At 46.9% G+C, this 27445-nt stretch overlaps 1 protein-coding gene across 5 annotated transcripts in view; it reads right to left on the bottom strand.

The window, feature by feature from the left end:
• The window catches only part of DNAJC13 (DnaJ heat shock protein family (Hsp40) member C13), a 542758-nt gene that overhangs the window by 241137 nt on the left and 274176 nt on the right, over nt 1–27445 (bottom strand). For all 5 annotated transcript variants that reach the window (XR_003942499.1, XM_030206535.1, XM_030206508.1 and 2 more), the window contains 2 exons: nt 7351–7505; nt 5586–5787 (listed from right to left, as the gene is read on the bottom strand). Coding sequence is in view for 4 of the 5 variants with exons in the window: in XM_030206535.1 (XP_030062395.1) it covers nt 5586–5787; nt 7351–7505 (357 nt within the window). In the remaining variant the exon portion in view is untranslated. The remainder of the gene's footprint in view (nt 1–5585; nt 5788–7350; nt 7506–27445) is intronic.

Here is a 27445-nt window from a genome sequence, read left to right as displayed (position 1 = left end):
GAAGCTTTGGAAGCTGCCTCACCTCTCCGTGGCCCTGAAAGGATAAAGAGGTGGTCTGATCGCCGAAATTCACTGGTAACCTGGAGGTAATGTAAAAGCACCCTTCGGACATCCAAGAGGTGAAGGGATGCAAACTCCCCTGGAAAATCCTCTTTCGGAAACAATGGAAGAAACAGAGTCTGATTGAGATGGAATTCTGAAACTACTTTCAGAAGAAAGGAAGGAACCATCCGAATCGAGACCCCCAAATCTTAAAATTGTAAGGGATCCCTACAAGACAAAGCCTGCAGTTCAGAAAAGCACCGAGCTGAGGTAATAGCCACCAAAAACACCGCCTTACGCGCAAGATCCTTATCCGTTGCCTTTTGTAAAGGCTCAAACGGAGACGCTTGCAAAGCACCGAGCACCAGGATAAGCCGTCAAGGAGGACAAGGTTGCCGAAGAGGCGGACTAAGATGAAGGGCTCCTCGCAAAAAGTGTATCACATTTGGGTGAGCTGCTAAGGAGAACCCGGCTACTTGACCTCGAAAGCAAGCTTGAGCTGCTACTTGCACTTTCAGAGAATTATAAGTGAGACCCTTAGAAAGACCTTCCTGAACCGGTCTTCTGCTCACACCACGAGAAAAAGATTTTCCATACTCTAGCGTAAGCATAAAAAGTGGACTGTTTCCGTGCTTGTAGAAGCGTGGTAATCACAGGTTCCGAAAACCCTTTATTTCTCAAATCGGTTCCTTTCAATAGCCAGGCCATAAGACCAAAGCAGGAGGGATTTTCCATCTGGACAGGGCATTGGCACAGTAGATCTGGAGTTACCGGAAGCTGCAGTAGATCTGGAGTTACTGGAAGCCGCAGCAGAGTGTCGTATAGCAATTGAACAAGGTCTACGTACCACGGCCTTCGGGCCCAGTCTGAAGCCACCGTGACTACGAGCCCACGATGACGACTGATGCGATGGAGAACTCTCCCTATCAGAGGCCAAGGAGGAAATACGTAGAGTAGCCCCTGTTTTGGCCACGGCTGCAGTAGGAAATCGATTCCTGCAGACTCAGGCTGTCTTTTCCGGGAGAAGAATCTGGACACCTTGGCGTTCTGTACCGTGGCCATGAGGTCCATCACTGGAGTTCCCCAATAATGAGAAATCAGTCTGAATGCAGCCGCTGATAGCGTCCACTCCACCGCATCCAACAGAGTTCGACTGAGGAAATCCGCCTGGACATTGGACTGGTCTGCAATGTGAGCCGCTGAAAGGCAAAGAACATGAGTCTCCGCCCACTCCATGAGACGGGAATGCCTCCACCGCTAGAGACACACTGCGAGTCCCTCCTTGCTGGTTGATGTAAGCTACCATCATTGAACTGTTCGACAAAACTTGAACAGGTTTCCCTTCCAGGAGATCCTGAAAATCGGCCAAGGCATTCACCACCGTTCACAACACCGAATGATTTATGGACCACGCCGCCTCGAGTGGGGTCTAAGTCCCCTGAGTCACTCTGTGTAGACAATGAGCTCCCAAACCCACCAGACTGGCATCCGTCACGACCACCACCCAATTCAGGGAGGCTAACGGCATGCCCTTCTGCAAAGTGGTCGGGCAGATCCACCAAGACATGCTTCCCCTGGCAGCATCCGTCCAGGGCAGGTGCCGTTGATAGTCCAGAGAAGTTGGAGACCATCTGCTCAGAAGAAACAACTGCAGAGAATGAATGTGAGCCCTCGCCCACGGCACCACTTCCATGGTAGCTGCCATAGACCCCAGGACTTGCACATAGTCCCAAATGCAAGGGCGAGGCATCTGCAGCAAGGCATGCACCTGTGCCATCAATTTTATTCTTCGGCCATTAAGAAGGAAGACCTTCCCTATCTTCGTGTCTTAGAGCACCCCTAGGTATTCCAAGGTCTGAGTCGGACACAGTTGGCTCTGAGTTGATAATCCAGCCCAAAGACTGAAGAAGAGAGATCACCCTGGAGGTGGCAGTCCGACTCTCCTGAGGAGAGTTGGACCGAATCAACCAGTCGTTGAGATAAGGATGAACCCGGATTCTCTCTTTGTGTAAAAAAGCCACCACCACCACCATGACCTTTGAAAAGGTGCGTGGCGCCATGGCCAGGCCAAAGGGAAGTGCTTGAAACTGGAAGTGACAACCCAAAATCGCAAACCTGAGAAACCTCTGATGCGGTTGCCAAATTGGAATGTGCAGGCAAGCTTCTTTGAGGTCCAGCGCCGTCAAGAACTCTCCCGGCTGGACTGCCGCAATCATGGCATGTAATATCTCCATGCGAAAATGACGAACTCGCAGAAACTTGTTCACGACCCTTAAATCGAGAACTGGGTGAAAAGCTCCACCTTTTTGGGTACTACAAAGTAAATGGAATAGCGGCCCTTGCGCAATTTGGGAGGTGAGACGGGCACTATAGCTCCCAACCTTAGAAGTTCTCGCAAAGTGGATAGAACCGCTACCTGATTCGAATGCATTCCGCTTCGAGATTCCAGAAAAAATTCTGTGAAGGGTGCACTGAATTCCAGTTTGTACCCGTCCCGCACCACGTCTAGAACCCATCGGTCTGAGGTTATCTTGACCCCTCTGGGAGAAACAGAGAAAGCCACCCTCCTATCTGCTGTACCCAATAATGGGTCAGCGCCCCATCATTGTGAGGTGCGAGGAGTGGCTCCCTGATGACCGGAGGCTCCTGCAGCCCATTTTTCATTGCGAAAGGAAGATCTTTGAAGAAACGGGGACACTGAAAGGAGCCAGAAGCCCAACCTGGGCGATAACGGCACACAACCCGAAAACACGATTTAGCGGGCCCGTTTGGAAGCAGGCTTAGGTCTATCTTCAGGGAGGCGCTTGGATTTGTTTTCCAAGTCCTCCCCTAACAACAGTTTACCTCAAAAAGGCAAACGGATAAGCACCTGTTTGGAGGCCATGTCAGCCGACCAATGTCGAAGCCATAACATCCTCCGTGAGGAAACAGCTAAAGCCATAAGCTTGGCCGAAGAACAAACCAAGTCATAAAGGGCATCCGCTAAATAAGCCAGACCTACCTCCATTTGAGAAAAAAAACGGAGACCCGGCCCCATCTGTCTCCTGAAGAGGCTCTTGGTCGGAGTGGAGCCAACTCAGAAACTCTCTAGCCGCATAAGAACTACAAATGGAAGCCTGAAGTGCCAACAAAGCCACCTCAAAGGAGCGCTTCAAAGAGGCTTCCAGACCCCTGTCCTGCATATCCTTGAGTGCTACTCCACCCTCAAATGGCAGAATAGTCTTTTTAGTAACCGCAGTCACTAGAGCGTCCACCTTAGTGAGGGCTAACTGCTCCAATCACACCGATGTGACCAGATAGACATGGCCTTGGAAACCCTCAGAGCGCTATCTGGGTCCGACCACTGGGCAGAAATCAACTTGTCAATGGCCTCATGCACTGGAAAAGCCCTAGCCGGACGTCTAGTGCTGGCCATCTTAGGATTCAAAGACTGTGCAGCTGCAACATCTGAGTCTTCAATATTTAAAGCCTCTAAGGCTTGCAAAAAGAAAGAAGATAACTCATCTTTGTGGAAAAGACGGACTGAAGAGGAATCATCCGCCTGTTCCTGAGGAAGGTCAACCTCCTCCAATTCCTCATCAGTCGCCTGTCTCCAGGACCCCTCCGAGGGAGCAATGACCAACGGAGCCGCCGAGCCTGGAGCCAAAGACCCCTCCTTATCACCAGGAGAGGTCCTTCTCCTCTTAAGAGTTGCCCCGTCATCAGGACGGGACCCCAAAAGCCCCTTCTCACCCCCAAGAACAGCCGAAGGTCCAGAGGAGAGAATTGAGGTAGAAAGGGGGAGGGGCCTGTTTTAAAATAAAGGCCTGATGTATCAAAAGAACAAATTCTGGAGAACACTTCCCCCTGGGCCACAGTAGCCATTGGACTGTGACCCGACAAAGAAATCAGCGTTTCCGACCCCCCCCCCCCCCCCCCCCGATAAGACCTCCTCAGAGGGAAAAGGCGGGAGAGCAGGAACTGCCACCGGAACCACTTCGGCAGCGCTAAGCAAAATGGTGCAAGGACCACGTGACTCAGTGCGGGAAAACGCCGTCTCCCTGTTGGAGACAGCCCTCTGCCCCAGGCCCCTCAGCGCAATCAGCGCTACAAATTCCCACTGCCGAACACTGCTTCCCATAGCGGGAACAGTGTTTGACGTCTCCGCCGCCATACTGCCCCGTTAAGAGAAAAAAAAAACACACCGAGGCCGGCACTTACCAGCTGATTCCCCTCAAGCGCTAAACCGGTAGCAGGAGCCAAGGAAACACGCTCTGGCTCTGACAGCAGCAGAATCTGTCAGACAGGCACCGAAGGCTCTCAGCTCTTTTTTTTTTTTTTATTAAATTCTATGGTTCTCTTTTTTTTTTTTTAAAGTGAGGAGGGAAGAAAGAGCAGAAAAAAGAGAGCAGTGAAACCTGTCAGAAGAAAGTATGGGGTGAGGCAGGGACCTTGCAATAAGGTATGCCTCCAAAGCTGACACCCTCAATCAAGCACCCCCTCCAAGCTCAACTGCCCAACGGACCAGGAGCACTCTCAGTGGCCTTGAATCCAGGAGCTGGAGAGAAGACGTCCATCACCTGCTGGAGATAGAGATATACTAACTGATAGAGGGGCTGGCCGTCTGCTATTACTCCCAACAGTTCTGTTATCTCTATCTCCACCTGCTGGTAGAGGGACACAACCCACCAGTTCCTGGATTCATCTGCTGTTTGTGACAAGGAAATTTAATTTACTGATCCCTTATCATACACACCATTTCAATCGCAGTGTGAGAATTAACACTACTTTCTCCTGTCTTGATATAACTTAACACTCTTTCATTTATGTCACCTCCTCCCTTCTTTGGAATCCTTTACCTCCCTCAATTAGATGTGAAGATCCTAGGCCCCACTTTAAGGTTGCTTCCATCTTTTCTCCCAGGCTTTTGAGAGTGAATAATTCTTGGGGGTTTGGACCGGGTGGTGCTTTTACATAGATTTGTAGTTGCTCAGACATCAGATGTAGAGGATCTTTTCTTCTATTTTATTTATACTGTATTATAAACTGCTCTGATGAGTTCATTGTTCTAAGGATGGTATATCAAATATTTAAATAAACTAAATTCAGTATTTTCAAAGTCTATAAAAAATGAGAAAATCTGGGTTATCATGCCTTCTGAGCCTTCATTTGCATTTTCTCCAAAATCAAAAAGTAGTTAAGAAAGCATAAGAAAATGTTATTATACTCAAGGCTATTTATGTTCTCATGCAACTGCACGTCTCCAAATTAAATACGAGTATTTGAACAATGAAATTTCTCAGGCCATGAAAGAACTCATAATTAACATATGCTCAACTGTCCAACTTTTATCATAAATCTCATTAAAAAGTTGGTAAAAATTAAAATATTTGATGAAGACTTTTTTGGACATGAAAATGGAAAATAGGAATAGCACAGGGCTCCACTAATGTTATGTAACACAAACTCCAGACCTGCTCTCACCTGGTTGTGCTATTTGAGATACTGTATTATCTCAGGTTATTCCTGCAGTGGTACTAGATAACAAAAATGATAGGACTTACAGGATCTTTAATTGGCCAATCAGGAAACCGGAAGGTATCACAAAAGTGTTTCAGGTAATAAATATTACAGAACAGCTCATTCTCCAATTGGGGATAATCGATAACTGGGATAGGACAGTACTGATAAAGTGCTCTGGTGTTGCTTTGAAGGCGAGGGGTAAAATCAGCCAGGTGAGCTGCTATCTTCTCTATCATGAGACGCCTGTAAATAGTAAATGAAGTTACATAAGTACTGACCATAAGTGAATGGAAGCATTCTGCCAATCAAACCACTTAAGCAGATAACACCCTCATCTCAATTATGCATAAAATGTTTCCTGCAGAATTGCAGATATGTGCTTACATTCCAAGCACAAAAGCTTTTCCTTGTACCAAAACATCACACCTTAAATACCACAAAATCACCTATGAATGAAAATTTGCTTAACAATAAGTTAATACAGTAAAGTCTTGATTATCCAATCTAAATGGGGCAGATCCATTATCGGATAAATGAAAAGTCAGATAATATGGAAAATAATGGTAACTCCTCAAACAATACAAAAACAAAGGCAGTAAAAGCAGGGTCTTGGCTCACAACAGCGCTGTTTTGTGGTAAAAGTAGTGTCCCAGGATCGGAAAACAGAAAGAGAAGCTGTATGATGTCACCGGGGGTCTGTCGGATATGCCGGATGGTCGGATGAGTGAAGATCGGATAACTGAGACTGTATTGTACATCTGGTTTGAATTCTTCCTTACTGTAGGAGTTTTAGCTGGAAGAAAGGTTTGCCCATGTTGTACTGTGGAACAGTGATATATATGGCAATTTACAAGTGTGGAAAGCTTGCAAGGCAGGGCTCATAGAATTCTTTCAAACCCCTCTGCATGTACATGCATGTTTGTGTGTGTTTGGGGGTGGGAAGGGGGGTTGGTGTGTGTACATGTAAAGTGTGCATATGTGTTGGTGCTTTCTATGTGTCTATGGTTAGGAAAAGAAATGAGAGGGAAGGCAATTTGAAGGTGCAGTTCCTTAATTACTATGTTACAGTGGATCAGCATACGTACACTGCAGCTGTTGGAACTGCTTCTCCCACAGAAATTTATTGTGGCTTTTTTGTTTTTTTGGAGGAGGTTCATTTATCTTGGGACTACAGCTGTCTTCCAGTCCTCCACCACCACCAACTTCCTACAGTCTAGATTCTACCTACAGTCTAAGTTGTGGCCATCTTTTTGAAGTTGGAGACGGCACACAAATGAACAAGTGAGCATCTCTCCTGCTTGCCCTACCCTAGACCACTAAGGCATTGTTAAAATAAGCCTGAGGGGGCCTACAAGGTTGGGGGGGGGGAGAGGAAGAATCAGTCCTACAAGGAAAGCTGATTCTTCCAGTGTAGGCTCTTTAGGAGAGAGATATGCTGTTGTAGTGGTCTCTGTGAGGGAGGGTTCCTTGGGGGGAAAGGGGGGGAGGATCACCACTGTCCACTATTCCTGATATCCCTTACTCCAAGGATCTACTGTATATAAATATCCATTCAGTTTACAGATCTTACATATCATAACTATGAACCATAATTCATCCAAACCTACCATACAACATCTAATAATGGAATATAAACATATGACTAGAAGAGAACAGAACTTAAGACTGCAAAAAAATATTACTCAACACAAAGTGTCAAAATACTTTTACTGTAAACCAGAGGTTTGCTATAAAATATAAAAAAAATGTATCATACAGAAAACATAGGTTAAACTCAAGTTCAATGACTTTCAAATACACATTTACCTCATTTCACTGCTCCAAATTGCTTCTGGTGTGTCAAATTCACCAAGAAAAATTTCAGAAAATTTCTCAGAGTCATAATTTTCTAAATAGCACACCATAGCTTCAGGAAGGATGTGTCCAAGAATACTTCTTTGAACTAGGTCTTGTCCTTTTGTCTATAGAAAGGAGAAAAGCATTTAGCATTTCCAGTTCAAGATACTTTAGGAGTGATCACTTTACTTAAAATAGTTGAATGTCGCTTCGGTTGCTCATGTCACGAGTATCCTTGCTGTCTGATGTCAAGGGAAACACAGGATAAGGTAGTAGCAACAGCTATGATTTACTTTTATACTGAAATGTAATGAAATATGCTTTGTTAAAATTCTTAAAAAATTTAATTAGAATTTTTTTTACTGTTTTGAATGAAGGCAAAGGACAGGGTTTAATTGCTGGCCCGACCCTTTCAAACACAGCAAGTCTGACTTGGAGTTGATGTCAGCAGTTGGGTACTAGGAAGAAAATTGCCATGGGAGGCAGACACAGACTGCAAACTGCAAATCAGATATTGCTTCCGACATGGGCAAGGGGGTTTCTGGTAGCAGAATGAAGCTAGATCTGACTCACCTCCACTGTAGCACAGCAGGCCGTCTACTGTTTTACTTAATTAGTTATCATATGCTCATACATTAACATTAGTACATTTGCTCAGTTCTTATATCAGTTGCTCTGTCACACTAAATGGCCAGTTGAGAGGAGCCATAGGAAGTAGTGTAGATATTGCAAAAGCCTTGCTATTTGGTACTAACAGAATATTCTCCATTTAAACAAGGGAATACTTTTTTATATTTTTTAATATGGCTGAGACCCAGCATTGCAGTTAAATCCTGTGCCTAAAATTACCGGATGATGGAATCAAAGATTGCCAGCACATGATTTATCATCCTAGATGATAAAAATTCAAGTCCTCCCCCCCCCCCCCCACCACCACCAAAAAAAATCAAAATATTTCTTGCAGTCTCTCCAGTGTGCAAACAAAAACACCTCTTAAACACTCAGTTGAAAGCATAGAACAGAACTTTTTTCCTGTTCATTCTCTGGTGCACATAGATGTTATGGTATCAGTTTAATTGTCAGGATTATTGAAATATATGTAGCATAATTATTGATTATGCTGAATCAGATATACCAATATAAAAATACAACTTTAAAAACGTATTGAAACTGCAGCAATGAAACTGGCTTTCATGTCAAGCCCCTCTTTCCCCTCCCTTTTCCTGGGAACTTCTGATAGCAGGACTAGTCAATTACAAACACTTAACAGAGACAAAAGGGCACTGCTCCAAAGAGAGATAAAACTTCCTTCTCCTCCCACCTAACAAGGACTGATAACAAAAGCATGACTAGGTGGATACTTGAAGGCTCATCAAGACTTCTGCAGAAATTAAACACAACTGCAGACAAAACATTTGCCTGTCATCAGATGTATACCTGCCCCCTCCCATCAGCTATCAGACAAGAAGACGCCAGGACACATGCAGAAAGGAAAGACTTATAATGTGATCATGTGAACAGACTACATTAACCATAATGCCTTGGCATTATCCAGTGCAAACCAGGAAGCAAGTGCTGAGGTTCATGTGATCATATCCTCCGGCAACTTGCAATGTATAAAAGACATAAGCTGTTCCAGACAGCTCTCTCTTGGGACTTGTCTCCCTGCTATGAAGACCTCTCCTGTAACCATGCGGCTCATCACTCAGCTCCTATAACAAAGACTTTTCTGTAAGTTAAAAACCTTTGATTTAAACCTGTTGCCTGACTTTAAGCACAGATTATCTGTAAGATCTCTTAAAAGAACTACCTCTTGCAATATTATTTACATGATTTGTATATTAAATAAACATTTTCTGAAGCTAAATAGATGGTCTTTTGTGTCCTGGGTACACGCTTTAAATCTTGCAGCGCAGGATACTGCATTTCAACATTTAATTCATTGCAATTGTTAATCTTGTTGTCTTAAAGGGCAACTGGTGGAGAATTATTCAATATATATCTTAAAACTTATAAATATTAGCTAGTGCTCTGAAGCAATCTCCCCAAGTATAAATTATTTCTTGTTACATAGAAAGGCTCATTTTCAAAGCACATAGACTTACGAAGTACTATGTAACTTCATATGTCAATATGCTTTGAAAATGAGCATCAGACTCTCCGGCATTGAATAATGTTGAACCTATTTTCCACATACTTTTGCAGTTCGATATTGCTTTGACAAGCGTCTACTCTTCTCAGTTGATGACTGCTCTGATTTTTCTCTAGTAAAATCAAATCCTTGCAATGCAAACATGATTCACTCTACTGATCTTCAGCCTACTATTATTGTAAAATTTCACAGAATCTCATATTCCCACAAATGCAAACATCACAAAATTATACCTTGAAACACACTGATACTTCATGGAAATGTTAGGTCTTATCTGATAACTTTCTTTCCTTTAGTCCTATCAGACCAATGGGTTGTATCCCTCTACCAGCTGATGGAGACAGAGGAAAATAATAGTTCTTGTGACTCGCCCCTTAAGGGTATCATGCAGCATAGAATGTTCAGTATTTTGAATAGCCAAGCAATGGTGCTCAAAATCTGTCTGATGGCCAATACAGAAACTTCAAGACCAAGAGGGGCATAATTGAATGGGGTGCCCAAGTTTTCCTGGGGCTGTCCTTGCAGGACGGCTCCGCAAAGGGGCGGGGAACCGTATTATCGAAACAAGATGGGTGTCCATCTTTCCTTTCGATAATATGGTCGGGGACGCCCAAATCAGCAAAGTTAGATAAATATTCGCCCTTCATCTCATGCTACTCATCCTTATCTATCCGTTTGTGTGGGATATATTAATGCTAGATCGGTGGTAAATAAAGCAGAAATTATCACTGACTGGATTAAGTCTGACAATCTAGACCTACTCTTCATTACAGAAACATGGATCCGTGACTCTAAGGACTCCATCATACTTGACCTCTGTCCTCCTGGATACAAAATCCTACATTGGCCTAGAAAAGAGGAAACCGGAGGAGGCATAGCATTAATCCTCAGATCTCATCTGAACCCATCTCTGAAAGCTGTACCCTGGAACTTGAAATTGCTTCAATAAAACGTCACTGCCACACTCTCCGATTACTTAACGTGTATTCTATTTTACAGACCCCCCCCCTCCCGTAACTGGACTCACAACCACTCTACCTTTACGGACTTTTTATCTAACTCATGTATTAACAATCCTAATATAACCTTACTAGGTGACCTCAACCTACATCTTGAAGACTCCAAATCTGTTCACACCCGAGATTGTATGGATCTCCTTGACCTATGTGACCTTGTCTTACCTCCAGTACAACCTTCCCACATCAAGAGTCATTCTCTAGATGTTATTTCTTATAAGTTCTCTACCAACCTCAAATTCACTATATCCAAAATTGAATGGTCTCCTACACCTTGGTCCGACCATTACAAAGCTTTCCTAACCTTACAATGGAGTGAAGTGGGCCAGTCCAGATCACATGACCCTACAACAATCTTCACCAGAGGACGGATTGATGATGATAATTTCTGGCAACATATCTATGCTAATAACTGGTCGATACAACCTAACTCAGACCTCTTCCTTACTATATGGGATAATAGATGCTGAATGATTCTGGACAAAATTGCTCCTCTGCACTCCAAGACTTTACACAAACATAACCCTTCACCGTGGTTCAATGACTTATTGAAAAACTTGAAGTCACAAACCAGAAGACTTGAAAAAGCATGGAGCAAATCAAAGAATAGCACTAACCTTAATGCATGAAAACAATCACAAAGGAACTATAAATATGCCATCAAACACGCCAAAAGGACTATTATACACAAAAAATTACAAACTCTGGTGCAGATACAAAAAAACAATTTCAAATTATAAACTCTACTTAACACAGACCCAGTAACAACATCACCTTTAAACCGCCCTTCTGCTGATCAGTTAGCAAAATACTTCAATGACTAAATAATGAATCTTCGTAAATCAATTTCCAAAGACAATGTCACTGTAGACACCTTTCTTGATGAACTGGACCCTGAATTAGATGAAATACCAGCTGATAGATATTGGACTAACTTTACTCCCCTTACCACTGAAGAAGTTACTAAAACCATCTCTAAACTCTCCAGGTCTTATTGCCAACTCGATCCTTGTCCCAACTATCCTTTGAAAGACACCCCTACATGCTTTATATCTGATCTCACCGCCCACTTGAACTTCCTACTCCAAAGAGGCTCCTTCCCCACCAGACATGGCAATATTTTACTTAAACCTATTCCAAAAAACTGCTAACGATATCACCAACTATCGTCCAATTGCCTCCATCTCTTTAATCACAAAATTGATGGGAAACAGAGTGACTCGGCAACTCAACGAATATATTCAGAAATTCTCCATCCTACACGAATCACAGTCGGGCCTCCGTTCTGCTCATATTACTGAAACGGTCCTTCTTACCTTAATAACCAAATTCAAACAAGAAATAGCACTTGGAAACCATATCCTCCTCCTACAATTTGACCTGTCCAGTGCTTTTGACATGGTTGATCATACTATCCTAACCAAACTTCTGGACAAACTTGGGATTGGTGGCATCATAAACTGGATAAAAAGCTTTATTACAACAAGATCTTACCAAGTCAATGGGCCTTCAAAAATTTCATCCCCATGGTCATCTGAATGTGGGGTACCGCAGCAATCTCCTCTTTCCCCGATACTTTTCAACCTCATGATGATTCCCCTGGCCAGATTACTAGCCAAGCTTGGACTCAATCCCTTCATCTACGCCGACGACGTCACCATATTTATCCCCTTTAAATCCAACATATCTGAAATCTCAGACAAAATTAATACTGGCATGACCAGACTAACTTCTTGGGCTAACGCTTTCACAACATTTGCATGAGGACAGAGAGTACCGTTTGTGTGCAGTATTGTAGGGATGTGGGAATGGTTTTCTTTTGCGGTACATAGATTCTATTAATGAATGTGCATGTGCACATATCACTGATTAACCTTGTGTGCAGACTACAGTTAGTGCTTACATTGCTGAGGGAGCTCTTATATGTGTAGCTACAGGAGGGGGCCCTGATAGCCCGGGGGGGGGGGGGGAATCAAACACTTACCTTTCCACTTTGTCTCTTATTTGACACTAGGCTTGAATCGAGACAGTCCTGTGGGGCTGGTGGTGGTGCCTAAAAAGAATGCGCCAATGCTTCATGCAAAGGTGCACTAGGCACAAATTTTCAGCATCGCTGAAATTTGGCTCACGCCTCAGAGCCATGTTTCTCAGTGAATAACCGTTGGAAAACGTGCATTGCCTTATATGGACGTCCTTACATATACAGTTCCATATATGGACGGGTCAGCACGTGGACATCCTGGCCTCATATATGATGGGTCAGCAAGTGGACGACCATGACGCATGGACGTCGTGCGGGGCCTTATTCGTATTAGTACGTCTTCACTCGTGTGGAGTCTTTCTTATCTGAATCATTATCAAGTGTGCGAACCTCTTCATATATACACAATAAAAAATGTATGTTCCTTATAGTTCCCATAGCTGCATGTTCTTTTTTTTAATTTTTTTTTTTATTATTGAAATTATCAAATAAACAGCATACAAACAGCCAAAACTTCAATTACAATTTGCTTTTCATTTGTTAATTCCCCCTCCCCCTAACATTCCACATCCTACCCTCCCTCCCTACCCAGGTGGTGACTGAGTGTGATCATTATATTGTTCATAAAGTGTCCAAATCTTATTAAAAGATAGTACGGACCCTCTTCGCATAGCTGTTAGCTTGGACATTTGGTAAAGAAAGTCTACTTTCCTGGTTACCATCTGTAAGGATGGTGTCTCTACTTGCTTCCACGTTCGAGCCAATCCTAATTTTGCAGCCACAAAATATTGAATCACCAACCTGTGTTGCCAGCTTGGTATGGACGCTGGTCGGAATATGAAGCAAGCAGTGTTCCGCTTTCCATGCATATGTCCTCTGTAGTATTCTATTAACCAAGTCCATTACAGCCTTCCAATATACATTTACTTTCTCGCATGTCCACCAAATGTGATAAAATGATCCCCTTTGTCCACATTCCCTCCAACATTGCCCCGACACTCCCGGGTACATTTTATGGAGGCGTTCAGGCGTACAGTACCACCAGTACAACATTTTAAATCCATTTTCATTCACTGTTTGTGCCAGCGATGGTTTAAGTAAGTATTTATAATTTGCTTTCCATTCTGTTGGTGTATGTGGTCTGTAACGCTTACTCCCACTGGGCTTGATAACGCACCTGTGGGTCGGTGCGCCCCAGCAGGGCCAAGTATATGCGAGTTATACCTCCCCTGCCTCCCCCTCTACTAATAGCTATTTCCATGGCTGTTTCGGCTAGGTCTAACTCATCCTGCGCTTTCTTTTTAAGGAAGCTACGTAAGTTACAGTAATAGGTGAGGTCTCTTTCTTTTAGACCATACTCTTCCTGAAGCTCATTGAATTGAAGCATTTTTCCCTCTTTCCATAATTGTCCCAGTGTGCACAACCCTGCTTGGGCCCATACCTCAAATACCTTCTCCGATCTCCCCAGTGAAAATCCTGTTGCCCACCTTATAGCCGTTTGCCGATAATAATTCCTCTCAGGGAAAAGCTTCTTCCTCACTTGATACCTTGTCCACATTGGATGTTTTAGTCCAATGGGCATTTGTTTAATTATAGGGACCATTTCCTCCCCTGGTATCCATAAGATATCCTCAATTGCTCTCCTACCCAACCATGCTCTTTCCCAATGTAACCATTTCTTGGCTGCTCCAGGGGACCATTCTGCCAAAATACGAATTTGTGCCGCTTGGTAGTATAAGTAAAAGTTAGGTACCCCCAATTCCTCCTCTCCCCCAAGATTGGTACATCATAGTTCGCTGTACTCTTGGTGGGCGTTTTTTCCATATATATGCAAACATTTTGCGATTGAGTTTTGCAAAAAAGCTATTGGGGATTGGTATCAGAATTGCCATAAACAGATACAACAATTTCGGGAGCAGCATCATTTTAATAGCATTAATGCGCCCTTTCCAGGAAACATTAAGTCCTTCCCATTTGTCCAATTCGCTAAATAGTTCTTCAACTTTTTGGGGGAAATTAGCTGCAAATAATCCCTCTATTTGTGTTGTCACCTGTATTCCCAAATATCGTATGGATTTTGTCGCCCATACAAAAGGGAAGGCGGCCTTAAGGGCCTCTAGTTCCTCAGGCGGTACCGTAAGATTAAGGAAGATCGACTTGTCTAGATTGGGTTTAAATCCAGATAATTGCCCATATCTTGCCAAATGCTCTACTATCCTCTCTACCGATTTCAATGGGTTCGAGATTGTCAACAGAACATCATCGGCAAACAGCATAAGTTTATGTTCCCTTAAGCCCCTCATCACTCCTGTCACCTCTCTATCTTTCCTAATCATATTGGCCAATGGTTCTAATGACAGGGCAAATAGTAGTGGTGATATTGCACATCCCTGTCTGGTTCCCCGCCAAAGGTTAAATGTTTTTGTATATGTCCCATTGATCTTTATGGTGGCCAATGGAGCCTGATAAAGCAATCGTAGCCAGTCCAGAAACCTCCCATCAATACCTACTCGCTGTAGTGCTGCAAATAGAAACGACCAGTCCACACGGTCGAACGCTTTTTCTGCGTCTATTGATAGCAATACCGCCGGTGTCTGGTCGTCTCTCACCTGTTGAATAACATGCATTAGACACCTTATATTGTCAAAGGTCTGGCGCCCCTCTATAAATCCCGCCTGATCTGTATGTATAACCCCTGGGAGCTGCTTCTGTAACCTTCGAGCTAAGAATTGTGTGAATATCTTATAATCCACATTTAAGAGTGATATTGGTCTGTATGAGCTGCATAGCTTCGGGTTTTTCCCTGGTTTTAATATTAAGGTTATCGCTGCCAGTCTCCAGGTGTCTGGTAGCTTTTGTGAGTCCTCTAATGCATTAAATAGTTTCTGTAACACTGGTGTAAGGTGTTTACTAAATAGTTTTTAGAATCTTGTGGGAAACCCATCAGGGCCAGGAGCTTTACCATTTGCCATATCTGTTATTGCCCACATTATCTCCTCCGATGTGATGGGTGAGGATAATTGGGTCGACCCCCCTCTCCCTATCTGGGGCAGATCCGCCTCCTGTAAGTATTGCTCTATTTCAGCCAACTCCGGGGATTGTTCTGGTTCATATAAATTGGTAAAATGAGCAAGAAATGCCTCATGTATGTGTTCTATTTGTGACACATAGCCCCCTTCTGCCGTTTGTATACCCCCTATATAATTGCGTTGAGACATTTTTTTAAGTTTGCATGCTAATAGCCTACCCACTTTGTCTCCAAACTCAAAATTTTCCTGCTGTGCTATTTGCAATTTAACGGCTAAGTCCGTCATCTGTAGCTCATTCAGCTTTAATCTCAATTCCTGTATTTTTGCTAATCCTTTAGTATCTTTGGGGTCTTTTTTGTGTTATTGTTCAAGCTGTCGTAATTCTATTCTAATATTATCCTCCTGTTCTGCTCGAGCTTTTGTCAGATGGGCTCTCAACGCTATTAATTTCCCTCGGAGTACCGCTTTAAGACCCTCCCACAAAAATTGTGGGTGGATCTCTCCCACATCATTATATTCCAGATACTCCAGAATATATTTCTCTATCACTGGGATATTTTTTAGTGTCCAATAGGAGCGTCTCGTCCATCCGCCAATATCTGGTACCCACCTGTCGGGTCCCTGCAAATAGCTCAAGCACCACTGGGGCATGGTCAGACCAGGTGCGGGGTTCAATATGTGTCTCCCGTGCTCTATTTGCAACTATCACATCTCCCATCCATCCATCTATTCTAGAGTATGTCTTGTATTGAGAAGAGTAATATGTGTAGTCTCTTTCTTGACCATGTTTGGCTCTCCATATATCTGTCAGGCCCCATCTAGCCATGAATCTCCTCCATATTTTCCTATCTGATTTAGCATATACTGCCTGGCCTGCGGAGTTATCCAAGTGTGGTTGGATCGTGAGATTAAAATCTCCACCCATTATTAGGTGACCTTGCAAGTGTTTTTGTATTTGTTGTTCTACTTTTTCTATAAACAATCCCTGTCCCGTGTTTGGTGCATAAACATTAACAATTGTATATTGAACATTATATAATGATACCAACATTATCAAAAATCTACCTTCTACATCTTTTATAACCTGACTGACCTCCCAAGGGAGTGCGCCAGACAACGCTATTAACACCCCCCTCTGTTTTGAATTGTTTGCGCAAGATGAGAAATATATAGTGGGGTATCGCTTATGACACACCAACTTCTCATAACCTTTTTTCAGGTGCGTCTCTTGTAAGAGTACCACATCCGCGCTCAAGCGCACCATTTCTTTGAATGTTAATTGGCGCTTCATAGGCGAGTTAAGGCCCCGCACGTTAAATGTTACGCATTTGAACACTTTATCCCCCAACATCAAACAATAAGTCACTATATATACACCACCTCTCCCTCCCCCCTCCCTCCCTTCCCCATGACCTGATATAGCACATCTCTGTTGTATTCGAGATCATGCCTATAATGGTGTGGACTTCCGGTCCCGTTTACTTTTCCAGCCTGCTCAATTTGTTTGATCCATCTTTGTTGTTTAATATGCTCTAGCCAGTTCCAGTTTGTCACATTATTAACGCATCATATGATATTTTTGTATTCCAATTATAGATGCTCTTCACGGGCCTTTCCCTGGTAGTATTGCCTGATCTGATGCTTGTCTCCGTAGCCTTCCACAACCTTTTGATACTCGCTGCCACTTCTGTTTGACATTTCTTTGAAATCCAGATGGTGGCTTTGGTGTCGGTGATTTATCCATCTTTTCCAGACCCAAATATTCATGAGCCTCTTCTAGCGACGTCACCTTACGTTGTTTGCCTTCTTTATAAAATATTAGGGCAAACGGATGTTGCCATCTGTATTTTATTCCTTCTGCTCTAAGCTTCTCCGTCAGCGGGCGCAGTTCTCCACGCCGTTTTAAAGTGGTAGCCGCTAGGTCTTGAAACAATTCAATGGGGTATGTCTCCCATGTAATTGGGCTGGCCGCTCTAGCTTGGTGCATAACTTCTTCTTTCACTTTGAACTCCGAGAAGCAGGCCTCGATATCTTTTGGCGTATTTGTCTTTCTTGACCCCAGCGCCCGATGTGCTCGTTCTAGCCGGATATTTTCTGGGGCTATTGGGTGGTCAGATGTGGAGAGGAGTTGGGCTGCTGTTGCTTGTACTACTTTTTCACAGTTATTATATTCTGGTAACTCCGGTAGGCACCGCACTCTAATATTGGAGCGTCGGCTTCTGTTTTCAAGGTCTTCCACCTTGTCCGTTAGGAATTTCATGTCTGATTGGTGTTCTGCCGCATGTTTCTCAACCTTATTTAAGGCTTCTGCATGTTCTTCTAGCCCCATTTCTACCTCATTGACGCGGTTCCCCAAGTCTTTGATTTCTTCCCTTAGATCCGCGCTCAGTTGCGCAAAATCTTGTCGCATCTCTTTTATATCTTTTTTTATATCCTGGAGCCATGTGCTTAATTGGTCCCATTTGTCCGGCGGGACCTCATTTTCTCCATCAGCTTCCCGCTCTCTCTGGCTAGCCGGTGAGCTAGGGCTAGGTGCGTTCTCTTGGCCTTCTTGTTCTCCGGCCTGTATCTCTGGCGCACGTTCACGTTGGCGGTAAGCAAAGTTCGTCAAATCTGCCTTTTTAAGTTTTGTATCCGCCATCTTTCGAGTCGCGGGACTTTCGCCTCTCACTCTCGTAGCTTCCACCTTGTTTTGTGGATCGCTTGCTCTATATGTTAGCTCGTTTTCAGGCTGGAAGACGGGAGCTCCGCAATCAGACCGCCATTGCAGAGCGTGACGTCACCGGAAGTCCCCCATAGCTGCATGTTCCACAAGTGCAGTGCATGTAATTGCAGACATCCAGGTATGGGAAATATAAAGAATATTAATGTGCAAAATACAGTAACAAAGACATGTTTCTTGCAGCACTGGAGAGGGACGTCCTTCGGAGGGCCTAGTAAGATGCACGTCCTTCAGCAGTGCAGCAAGAAACATGTCTTTGTTATTGCATTTTGCACATTAATATTCTTTGTATTTCCTGTACCTGGATGTCCGCAATTATATGCACTGTACTTGCGGAACAACCAGATACATCAGAGAAGTCCAAAGTAATAAGGACGTCTTTCTCGTAAAACCGCCGCAGGACCATATGACAAATGTTGGCAAGAATGAATGTTGGGGGGCGTCCTTTGGCGGTTCTGGATGATGGGCGTCCCGCACTGCGATAATGGAATGTCTAAGGACGTCCATACTATTTTTCGATTATACCTACCTGATTTTGGCCAACTTCACGAGGGCGACCTAATTCATACTTGGACGACATTTCGAAAATAACCCTCCACGCAGCCACTTAGAGGGTCTATCCCCAGCACAGCTCAGGTCTGCCTGCACCTGCTACTCGTGCACTACACTAGCACCTTCCTTCCATCGACTGGGTCACAACTGCCTCTGGGCGAGTATCCCGCTCCCAAATTATCCCCAGTGATTGCTAGGTTACTGGAGTCACACTTCCAGTGGTCCCACAGTTTCCAGAAAGCACTCACAGACCTAACACACAAACCACCAGACAGACAGAATGAACAAACAAATGTGTTGATTCTCAGAACTTGGAACAGTGGACAAAAAAAATGTGCAAATAGCAAATAGTAACAAGTAACTAAAAATGGATCCATTAGAAAACTAACTAAACATTTGTATACTGTCTAAACAGTACATGGGAAGATCATGAAGGTAAAATTATGTATAATCATACCTGATAATTTTCTTTCCATTAATCATAGCTGATCAATCCATAGACTGGTGGGTTGTGTCCATCTACCAGCAGGTGGAGATAGAGAGCAAACTTTTGCCTCCCTATATGTGGTCATGTGCTGCCGGAAACTCCTCAGTATGTCGATATCAAAGCTCCATCCGCAGGACTCAGCACTTAGAGAATTACACCCACGAAGGGACACTCTGCCCAGCTCACCACCGCCGAAACGGGGGAGGGGAATTAACCCAGCTCATCCCCACACAAGTGGGGGAGGGGAATCCGTCCAGCTCATCCCCGCGGAGCGGGGGAGGGACACCACACCCGCCGATGCGGGGGGATCTGGCTTATCCTGCAACCGCAACCGCGGGAGGAGCTGACTGACCCTAACACCGCCGAAGCGGGAGGGGTACAAAGCTGCCCTACAGCCGCACGAAGCGGGAGGGAGTGCCGGCAGAATTTATGTCTCAATCCAGCCCCGTAAAACGGAGGGGAGAGGAATGCAGCAGCTCACTGTAACACAAACTCGTCTCAACTCTTGAAGAATCCAAGTGAAAGAAGAACTTGAACACGAAGTCCTCCTGAAGTAACTGAAGGCTAAACTTGAACCTAAAATTCAACCAGAATATAAACAGTACAGATATCTGGGAGGGGCTATGGATTGATCAGCTATGATTAATGGAAAGAAAATTATCAGGTATGATTATACATAATTTTACCTTCCATATCATCAAGCTGATCAATCCATAGACTGGTGGGATGTACCGAAGCAGTACTCACCCAGGGCGGGACATAGAAATCCCTGACCTCAACACTGAAGCTCCAAACCGGGCCTCCGCCCGTGCAGCCACAGTCAAACGGTAATGCTTGGAGAATGTATGAGCCGAAGCCCACGTTGCCGCCTTGCATATCTCTTCCAAGGAGACGGATCCGGCCTCTGCCATCGAGGCCGCCTGAGCTCTCGTGGAGTGAGCCTTCAGCTGGATAGGCGGCACCTTCCCCGCGGCCACATAAGCCGCTGCAATGGCTTCCTTGACCCATCTTGCCACTGTAGGCTTAGCAGCCTGCAGACCCTTACGAGGACCTGCAAACAGGACAAACAGATGATCCGATTTCCGGAAATCATTGGTCACTTCCAAGTATCTGATGATGACTCGTCTCACATCTAGATATTCAAGAGCGGAGTACTCCTCTGGGTAGTCCTCCCTACGAAAGGAAGGGAGACAGAGCTGCTGATTCACATAGAAGCGAGAACCAATCTTGGGCAGGAAGGCAGGCACTGTGCGAATAGTCACTCCTGCCTCAGTGAACTGCAGAAAAGGCTCTCGACATGAGAGCGCCTGGAGCTCGGAAACTCTTCTGGCTGAAGTGATAGCCACCAAAAAGACTGTTTTCAACGTCAGGTCTTTCAGAGATGCCATCGACAAGGGTTCCAAAGGCGGCTTCTGCAATGCTCTTAGCACCAGGTTGAGATTCCACGCAGGCACCACTGAGTGCAGAGGAGGGCGCAGGTGATTAACTCCCTTGAGAAAGCGCACCACATCTGGCTGCGAAGCCAGGGAAGCACCCTTCAGGCGGCCCCTGAAGCAAGCCAGAGCCGCTACCTGGACTTTAAGGGAACTGAGCGACAGGCCTTTCTCCAGACCTTCTTGCAGGAACGCCAACACTGAAGAAATTGGAGCAGTGAAGGGAGAAAGTGAGCCTGCTTCACACCATGCTGCAAAGATATGCCAAACCCTGGCGTAAGCAGTAGAAGTAGAGCGCTTCCTCGCTCTCAGCATAGTGGCGATGACCTTGTCTGAGAAGCCCTTCTTCCTCAGACGCTGCCGCTCAATAGCCAGGCCGTAAGACCAAAGGGAGAGGGATCCTCCATCACCACGGGACCCTGATGTAACAGGCCCTGCTCCACTGACAGCCGCAGAGGATCGTAGACTGAGAGCCTGAACAAGTCCGCATACCAGGGACGTCTGGGCCAATCCGGACCCACCAGGATTACCCTGCCGGGATGCTTTGCCACCCGGTCTAGCACCCTGCCCAACATGGGCCAGGGCGGGAACACATAGAGGAGCTCTTGTGTCGGCCACTGTTGGAGAAGAGCATCTACTCCCAGGGATCGAGGGTCCCGTCCTCTGCTGAAAAAGCGCGGCACTTGGCCATTGGCCGATGACGCCATCAGATCTAGGCTCGGCTGGCCCCAGCGCTTCGTGATGTCCAAGAACGCCTGAGCAGATAGTTGCCACTCTCCGGGCTCCAAGGTATGGCGACTGAGAAAGTCCGCCTTGACATTCATGACTCCGGCAATGTGGGCCGCTGAAAGCTGCTCCAGGTTCGCTTCCGCCCACTGGCAAAGACTCATAGCCTCCTGGCTAGAGGGGCGCTCTTGGTACCTCCCTGGCGGTTGATATAGGCCACAGCCGTGGCATTGTCCGACAGGACCCGTACAGGCTTCAACACCAGTACCGGGATGAACTCCAATAACACCAACCGAATGGCTCTGAGTTCCAGGAGGTTGATAGACCACTTGCCTCTGCAGGAGACTAGAGCCCCTGCGCTGTCCTTCCCAAGCAGTGGGCTCCCCAGCCCATCAAAGAGGCGTCTGTCGTGACGACAATCCACTCCGGGGTCACCAGAGGCAATCCTGCAGACAACTTTTCTGTCTGCGTCCACCAGCTCAGCGCCTTGCGCACTGCTGGGTCCAAGGGAAGGCGCACAGCATAATCCTCCGACATCGGAGTCCAGCGCAGCAGCAGAGATAGCTGTAGTGGTCTCATATGAGCCCTGGCCCAGGGCACTACTTCCATCGTGGCCGTCATAGAGCCCAACAGCTGCACGTAGTCCCAAGCCCGAATAGGAGAGGCTACTAGGAACTAGTCCACCTGAGCCTGAAGCTTGACAATCCGATTGTCTGGCAGGAACACTCTGCCCACTTGGGTGTCGAATCGAACTCCCAGATACACCAGGGACTGAGTCGGGCGCAGCTGGCTCTTCTTCCAGTTGATGATCCATCCCAGGGAGCTCAAAAGAGCAACTACCCGGTCCATAGCTTTGCCGCACTCTGCATAAGAGGGGGCTCGGATCAACCAGTCGTCCAGATAAGGATGGACTTGTACTGCTTCCTTTAGCAGGAAGGCCGCTATGACCCCCATTACTTTGGAAAAGGTCCGCGGAGCAGTAGCCAACCCGAAAGGGAGGGCTCTGAACTGGAAGTGTCGTCTCAGGACTGTAAAACGCAGAAAGCGTTGGAGAGGAGGCCAGATGGGAATATGCAGGTACGCTTCCTTGATGTCCAAGGAAGCCAAGAACTCTCCTGCCTTCACTGCCGCTATAACAGAGCGGAGAGTCTCCATGCGAAAGTGCCTCACTTTCCAGGCCCGATTGACCCCTTTGAGGTCGAGGATAGGCCGGACAGAACCTCCTTTCTTTGGAACCACAAAGTAAATGGAGTAACGTCCCATGCCAATCTGATTTTTTGGCACCGGAACGACCGCACCCAGGCGGATCAGGTTGTCCAAGGTCTGCTGCACTACCACAGCTTGACTGGAGACTTGCAGGGAGAGAGTACAAACCCGTCTCTTAAGGGTTGGCAGAACTCTAGCTTGTAGCCGTCTCTGATGACTTCCAGCACCCACGCGTCTGAAGTTATAGTGGTCCACTCGCCCAGAAACGAGGACAGCCGTCCTCCAATCTGCACTGGGGCGTGGACCAAGGCCCCGTCATTGGGTACGAGACCCTGGGGGAGGACCGGAGGGAGCACCTCCGGGACGGCGGTCTCTGCGAAAGGAATGCTGCTTGGGGGAGAAATTCCTCTTGAAGGAAGAGGGGGCAGAGGAACCCGACTTGCCCGGGCGGTACCGATGGGCTTCCTGCAACCGTCCTCTGGAGGTATCGGGACGAGTACTAACCCGAGCCCTGACCTCTGGTAATTTCTTGCCCTTAGACGTGCCGAGATCGGTCACGATTTTGTCCAGCTCGACCCCAAAGAGCAGCTTGCCTTTAAAAGGCAATCTAGCCAGGCGGGATTTAGAGGCGTGGTCAGCAGACCAATGTTTCAGCCAAAGCCACCGCCGCGCAGAGACTGTCTGAGCCATGCCTTTAGCTGAGGCTCTCCAGACATCATACAGCAAGTCTGCCAAATAGGCTAAGCCCGATTCCAGGGCCGGCCAATCAGCCCTCAAGGAATGATCTGAGGGGGAAGCCCGCTGCACCATAGTCCGGCACGCCCTGGCCACATAGGAGCCGCAAACTGAGGCCTGCAAACTTAAAGCAGCTGCCTCAAAGGACGACCTTAAGGCCGCCTCCAATCTTCTGTCCTGGGCGTCCTTTAGGGCCGTGCCACCTTCCACCGGCAACGCCGTTTTCTTAGTCACCGCAGTGATTAAAGAATCCACGGTAGGCCACAGATAGGCCTCACGTTCACTCACAGCCAAAGTATAGAGGCGGGACATAGCCCTAGCCACTTTAAGGCTCGTTTCCGGGACATCCCATTGAGCCGCAATTAAGGTGTGCATGGCATCATGCACGTGGAAGGTTCTAGGCGGGCGCTTCGTCCCCAGCATAATGGCAGAGCCAACAGGGGCTGAGGGAGAGACGTCCTCCGGAGAGGAAATCTTCAAAGTGTCCATGGCCTGTAACAACAGGTTGGGCAAATCCTCTGGGCTAAAAAGCCGCGCTGCAGAGGGGTCATCCGCTCCATCCGAGCGGGGATCTATCTCCTCCAAGGAATCCGCAAAGGATCGTTGGGAGACCTCAGACACGCTGCCCTCATCTACATCGGAGGAGACAAAAGTCCTCCAAGGCCTGGAAATCAACCCGAGGGCGTTTACCTCTGGGAACCTCAACCTCTTTATCAGAAGAGGGAGCAGGGGCAGCGTTTTGCATGAGGAAAGCCTGATGCAGCAGCAAAACAAACTCGGGGGAGAAACCCCCCAGACTGTGCACTTCCGCAGCCTGGGCAACAGCCCTAGACGCACTCTCAACCGGCGCTCGCAATAGCGGGGGAGAGACATGCTGCGCATCCAAAATGGCGTCCGGCGCGAAACTCCGTGAAGGAGCCGCGCGGTGAAGAACGGCGCTTAACTTTAGCCGCTTTTGTGCCGTCGCCCAAATTAAGGGCGTTCATGGCATTAATGTCTCCAACCTCAAGGGCGGCCCCGAAGAAGCCGTCCGAGCCGCGTGGCCGGCCAAGATGGCGGAGGCGAGGAGCGGGGGATGGGCGTTTATGGCGGGAAAAAACCGCCACGCCGGAGGAACGCCCGGGACATTCATCGGTCACTAAACTATCACCCATCAAGGGCGAATCAGGTTGTAAAACCCCCGCATCCCCTCTAGAAGCGCTCCAGCGATCCGGGGAGCGACCCTTTGCGCCCTCGCCCTCCGACGCCATTGCCACGAGGAGAAGAATCGGGGAACCCCCTGCCCGCTATAAAAAGGTAAAATTACCTGCTTGCCGCTCCGAGCTGTAACGAACTGGTGTCCCAGTGAGTAGCTGCAATGAACGTTTAAAGAAACGTCGAATTAAACGCCTTTAAAGACGTTTAAAAATTTTATTTTATTTTATTTTTTTTTAAACGGAGCCAGCGGGAGGGGGGAGAAAAGGAGGGACCTGGCACCACCAGGTTTGCACTTGCTCAAAAGAGCCCTCAACCCCAGGCCTCAACAAAACCTAAGGATTAGGCTTGGAGGCCTAGCCAGAGCTGCTGCTGTGTGTGACCACCACCTGCTGAGATAGAGAACATACTGAGGAGTTTCCGGCAGCACATGACCACATATAGGGAGGCAAAAGTTTGCTCTCTATCTCCACCTGCTGGTAGATGGACACAACCCACCAGTCTATGGATTGATCAGCTTGATGATATGGAATTATATTTGTTCACTGAGTTTTAGCAAAGAGATATGTCTCTCTCTTCTTCCAGGCTAAGACTGAAGTGACAGCCAGTCACTGCTGGGTAATTTCAAAACTCCACGGCAATCGAAGCCCAGAACAGTCAAGTTTCAAATAAAAACTGGTTACGACACTGCAAAACACTTCCTATTATTTGTGTGCCAACTAAAAGAAAGAGAAGTCAGGCCTCTGTAACAGCTTTAAAGCGAATGCTACATACCTGTAGAAGGTACTCTCCGAGGACAGCAGGCTGATTGTTCTCACTGATGACGCCTTTGCTAGTCCTCGCGCGCCCATGCGCACCGCGCATGCGCGGCCGTCTTCCCGCCCGAACCGGCTCGTGTTCGTCAGTCCCATATGTAGCAAGACAAAGCAAGGGAAGACACAACTCCAAAGGGGAGGCGGGCGGGTTTGTGAGAACAATCAGCCTGCTGTCCTCAGAGAATACCTTCTACAGGTATGTAGCATTCGCTTTCTCCGAGGACAAGCAGGCTGCTTGTTCTCACTGATGGGGTATCCCTAGCCCCCAGGCTCACTCAAAACAACAACCATGGTCAATTGGGCCTCGCAACGGCGAGGACATAACTGAGATTGACCTAAAAAATTTACCAACTAACTGAAAGTGCAGCCTGGAACAGAACAAACATGGGCCTAGGGGGGTGGAGTTGGATTCTAAACCCCGAACAGATTCTGAAGCACTGACTGCCCGAACCGACTGTCGCGTCGGGTATCCTGCTGCAGGCAGTAATGAGATGTGAATGTGTGGACAGATGACCACGTTGCAGCTTTGCAAATCTCTTCAATAGTGGCTGACTTCAAGTGGGCTACCGACGCTGCCATGGCTCTAACATTATGAGCCGTGACATGACCCTCAAGAGCCAGCCCAGCCTGGGCGTAAGTGAAAGAAATGCAATCTGCTAGCCAATTGGATATGGTGCGTTTCCCCACAGCCACTCCCCTCCTGTTGGGATCAAAAGAAACAAACAATTGGGCGGACTGTCTGTTGGGCTGTGTCCGCTCCCGATAAAAGGCCAATGCTCTCTTGCAGTCCAATGTGTGCAGCTGACGTTCAGCAGGGCAGGAATGAGGACGGGGAAAGAATGTTGGCAAGACAATTGACTGGTTCAGATGGAACTCCGACACAACCTTTGGCAAGAACTTAGGGTGAGTGCGGAGGACTACTCTGTTATGATGAAATTTGGTGTAAGGGGCCTGGGCTACCAGGGCCTGAAGCTCACTGACTCTACGAGCTGAAGTAACTGCCACCAAGAAAATGACCTTTCAGGTCAAGTACTTCAGATGGCAGGAATTCAGTGGCTCAAAAGGAGGTTTCATCAGCTGGGTGAGAACGACATTGAGATCCCATGACACTGTAGGAGGCTTGACAGGGGGCTTTGACAAAAGCAAACCTCTCATGAAGCGAACAACTAAAGGCTGTCCTGAGATCGGCTTACCTTCTACACGGTAATGGTATGCACTGATTGCACTAAGGTGAACCCTTACAGAGTTGGTCTTGAGACCAGACTCAGACAGGTGCAGAAGGTATTCAAGCAGGGTCTGTGTAGGACAAGAGCGAGGATCTAGGGCCTTGCTGTCACACCAGATGGCAAACCTCCTCCATAGAAAGAAGTAACTCCTCTTAGTGGAATCTTTCCTGGAAGCAAGCAAGATGCGGGAGACACCCTCTGACAGACCCAAAGAGGCAAAGTCTACGCTCTCAACATCCAGGCCGTGAGAGCCAGGGACCGGAGGTTGGGATGCAGAAGCGCCCCTTCGTCCTGCATGATGAGGGTCGGAAAACACTCCAATCTCCACGGTTCTTCGGAGGACAACTCCAGAAGAAGAGGGAACCAGATCTGACGCGGCCAAAACGGAGCAATCAGAATCATGGTGCCTCGGTCTTGCTTGAGTTTCAACAAAGTCTTCCCCACCAGAGGGATGGGAGGATAAGCATACAGCAGACCCTCCCCCCAGTCCAGGAGGAAGGCATCCGATGCCAGTCTGCCGTGGGCCTGAAGCCTGGAACAGAACTGAGGGACTTTGTGGTTGGCTCGAGATGCGAAGAGATCTACCAAGGGGGTGACCCACACCTGGAAGATCTGTCGCACCACACGGGAATTGAGCGACCACTCGTGAGGTTGCATAATCCTGCTCAACCTGTCGGCCAGACTGTTGTTTACGCCTGCCAGATACGTGGCTTGGAGCACCATGCTGTGACGGCGAGCCCAGAGCCACATGCTGACGGCTTCCTGACATGGGGCGAGATCCGGTGCCCCCC

This window comes from Microcaecilia unicolor, chromosome 1 (genome assembly GCF_901765095.1).
Source record: "Microcaecilia unicolor chromosome 1, aMicUni1.1, whole genome shotgun sequence".
In the NCBI taxonomy this organism is placed as follows: Eukaryota; Metazoa; Chordata; class Amphibia; order Gymnophiona; family Siphonopidae; genus Microcaecilia; species Microcaecilia unicolor.
Note: the sequence above shows the minus strand (reverse complement) of the source record. Positions and strands in the feature narration are given on the sequence as shown.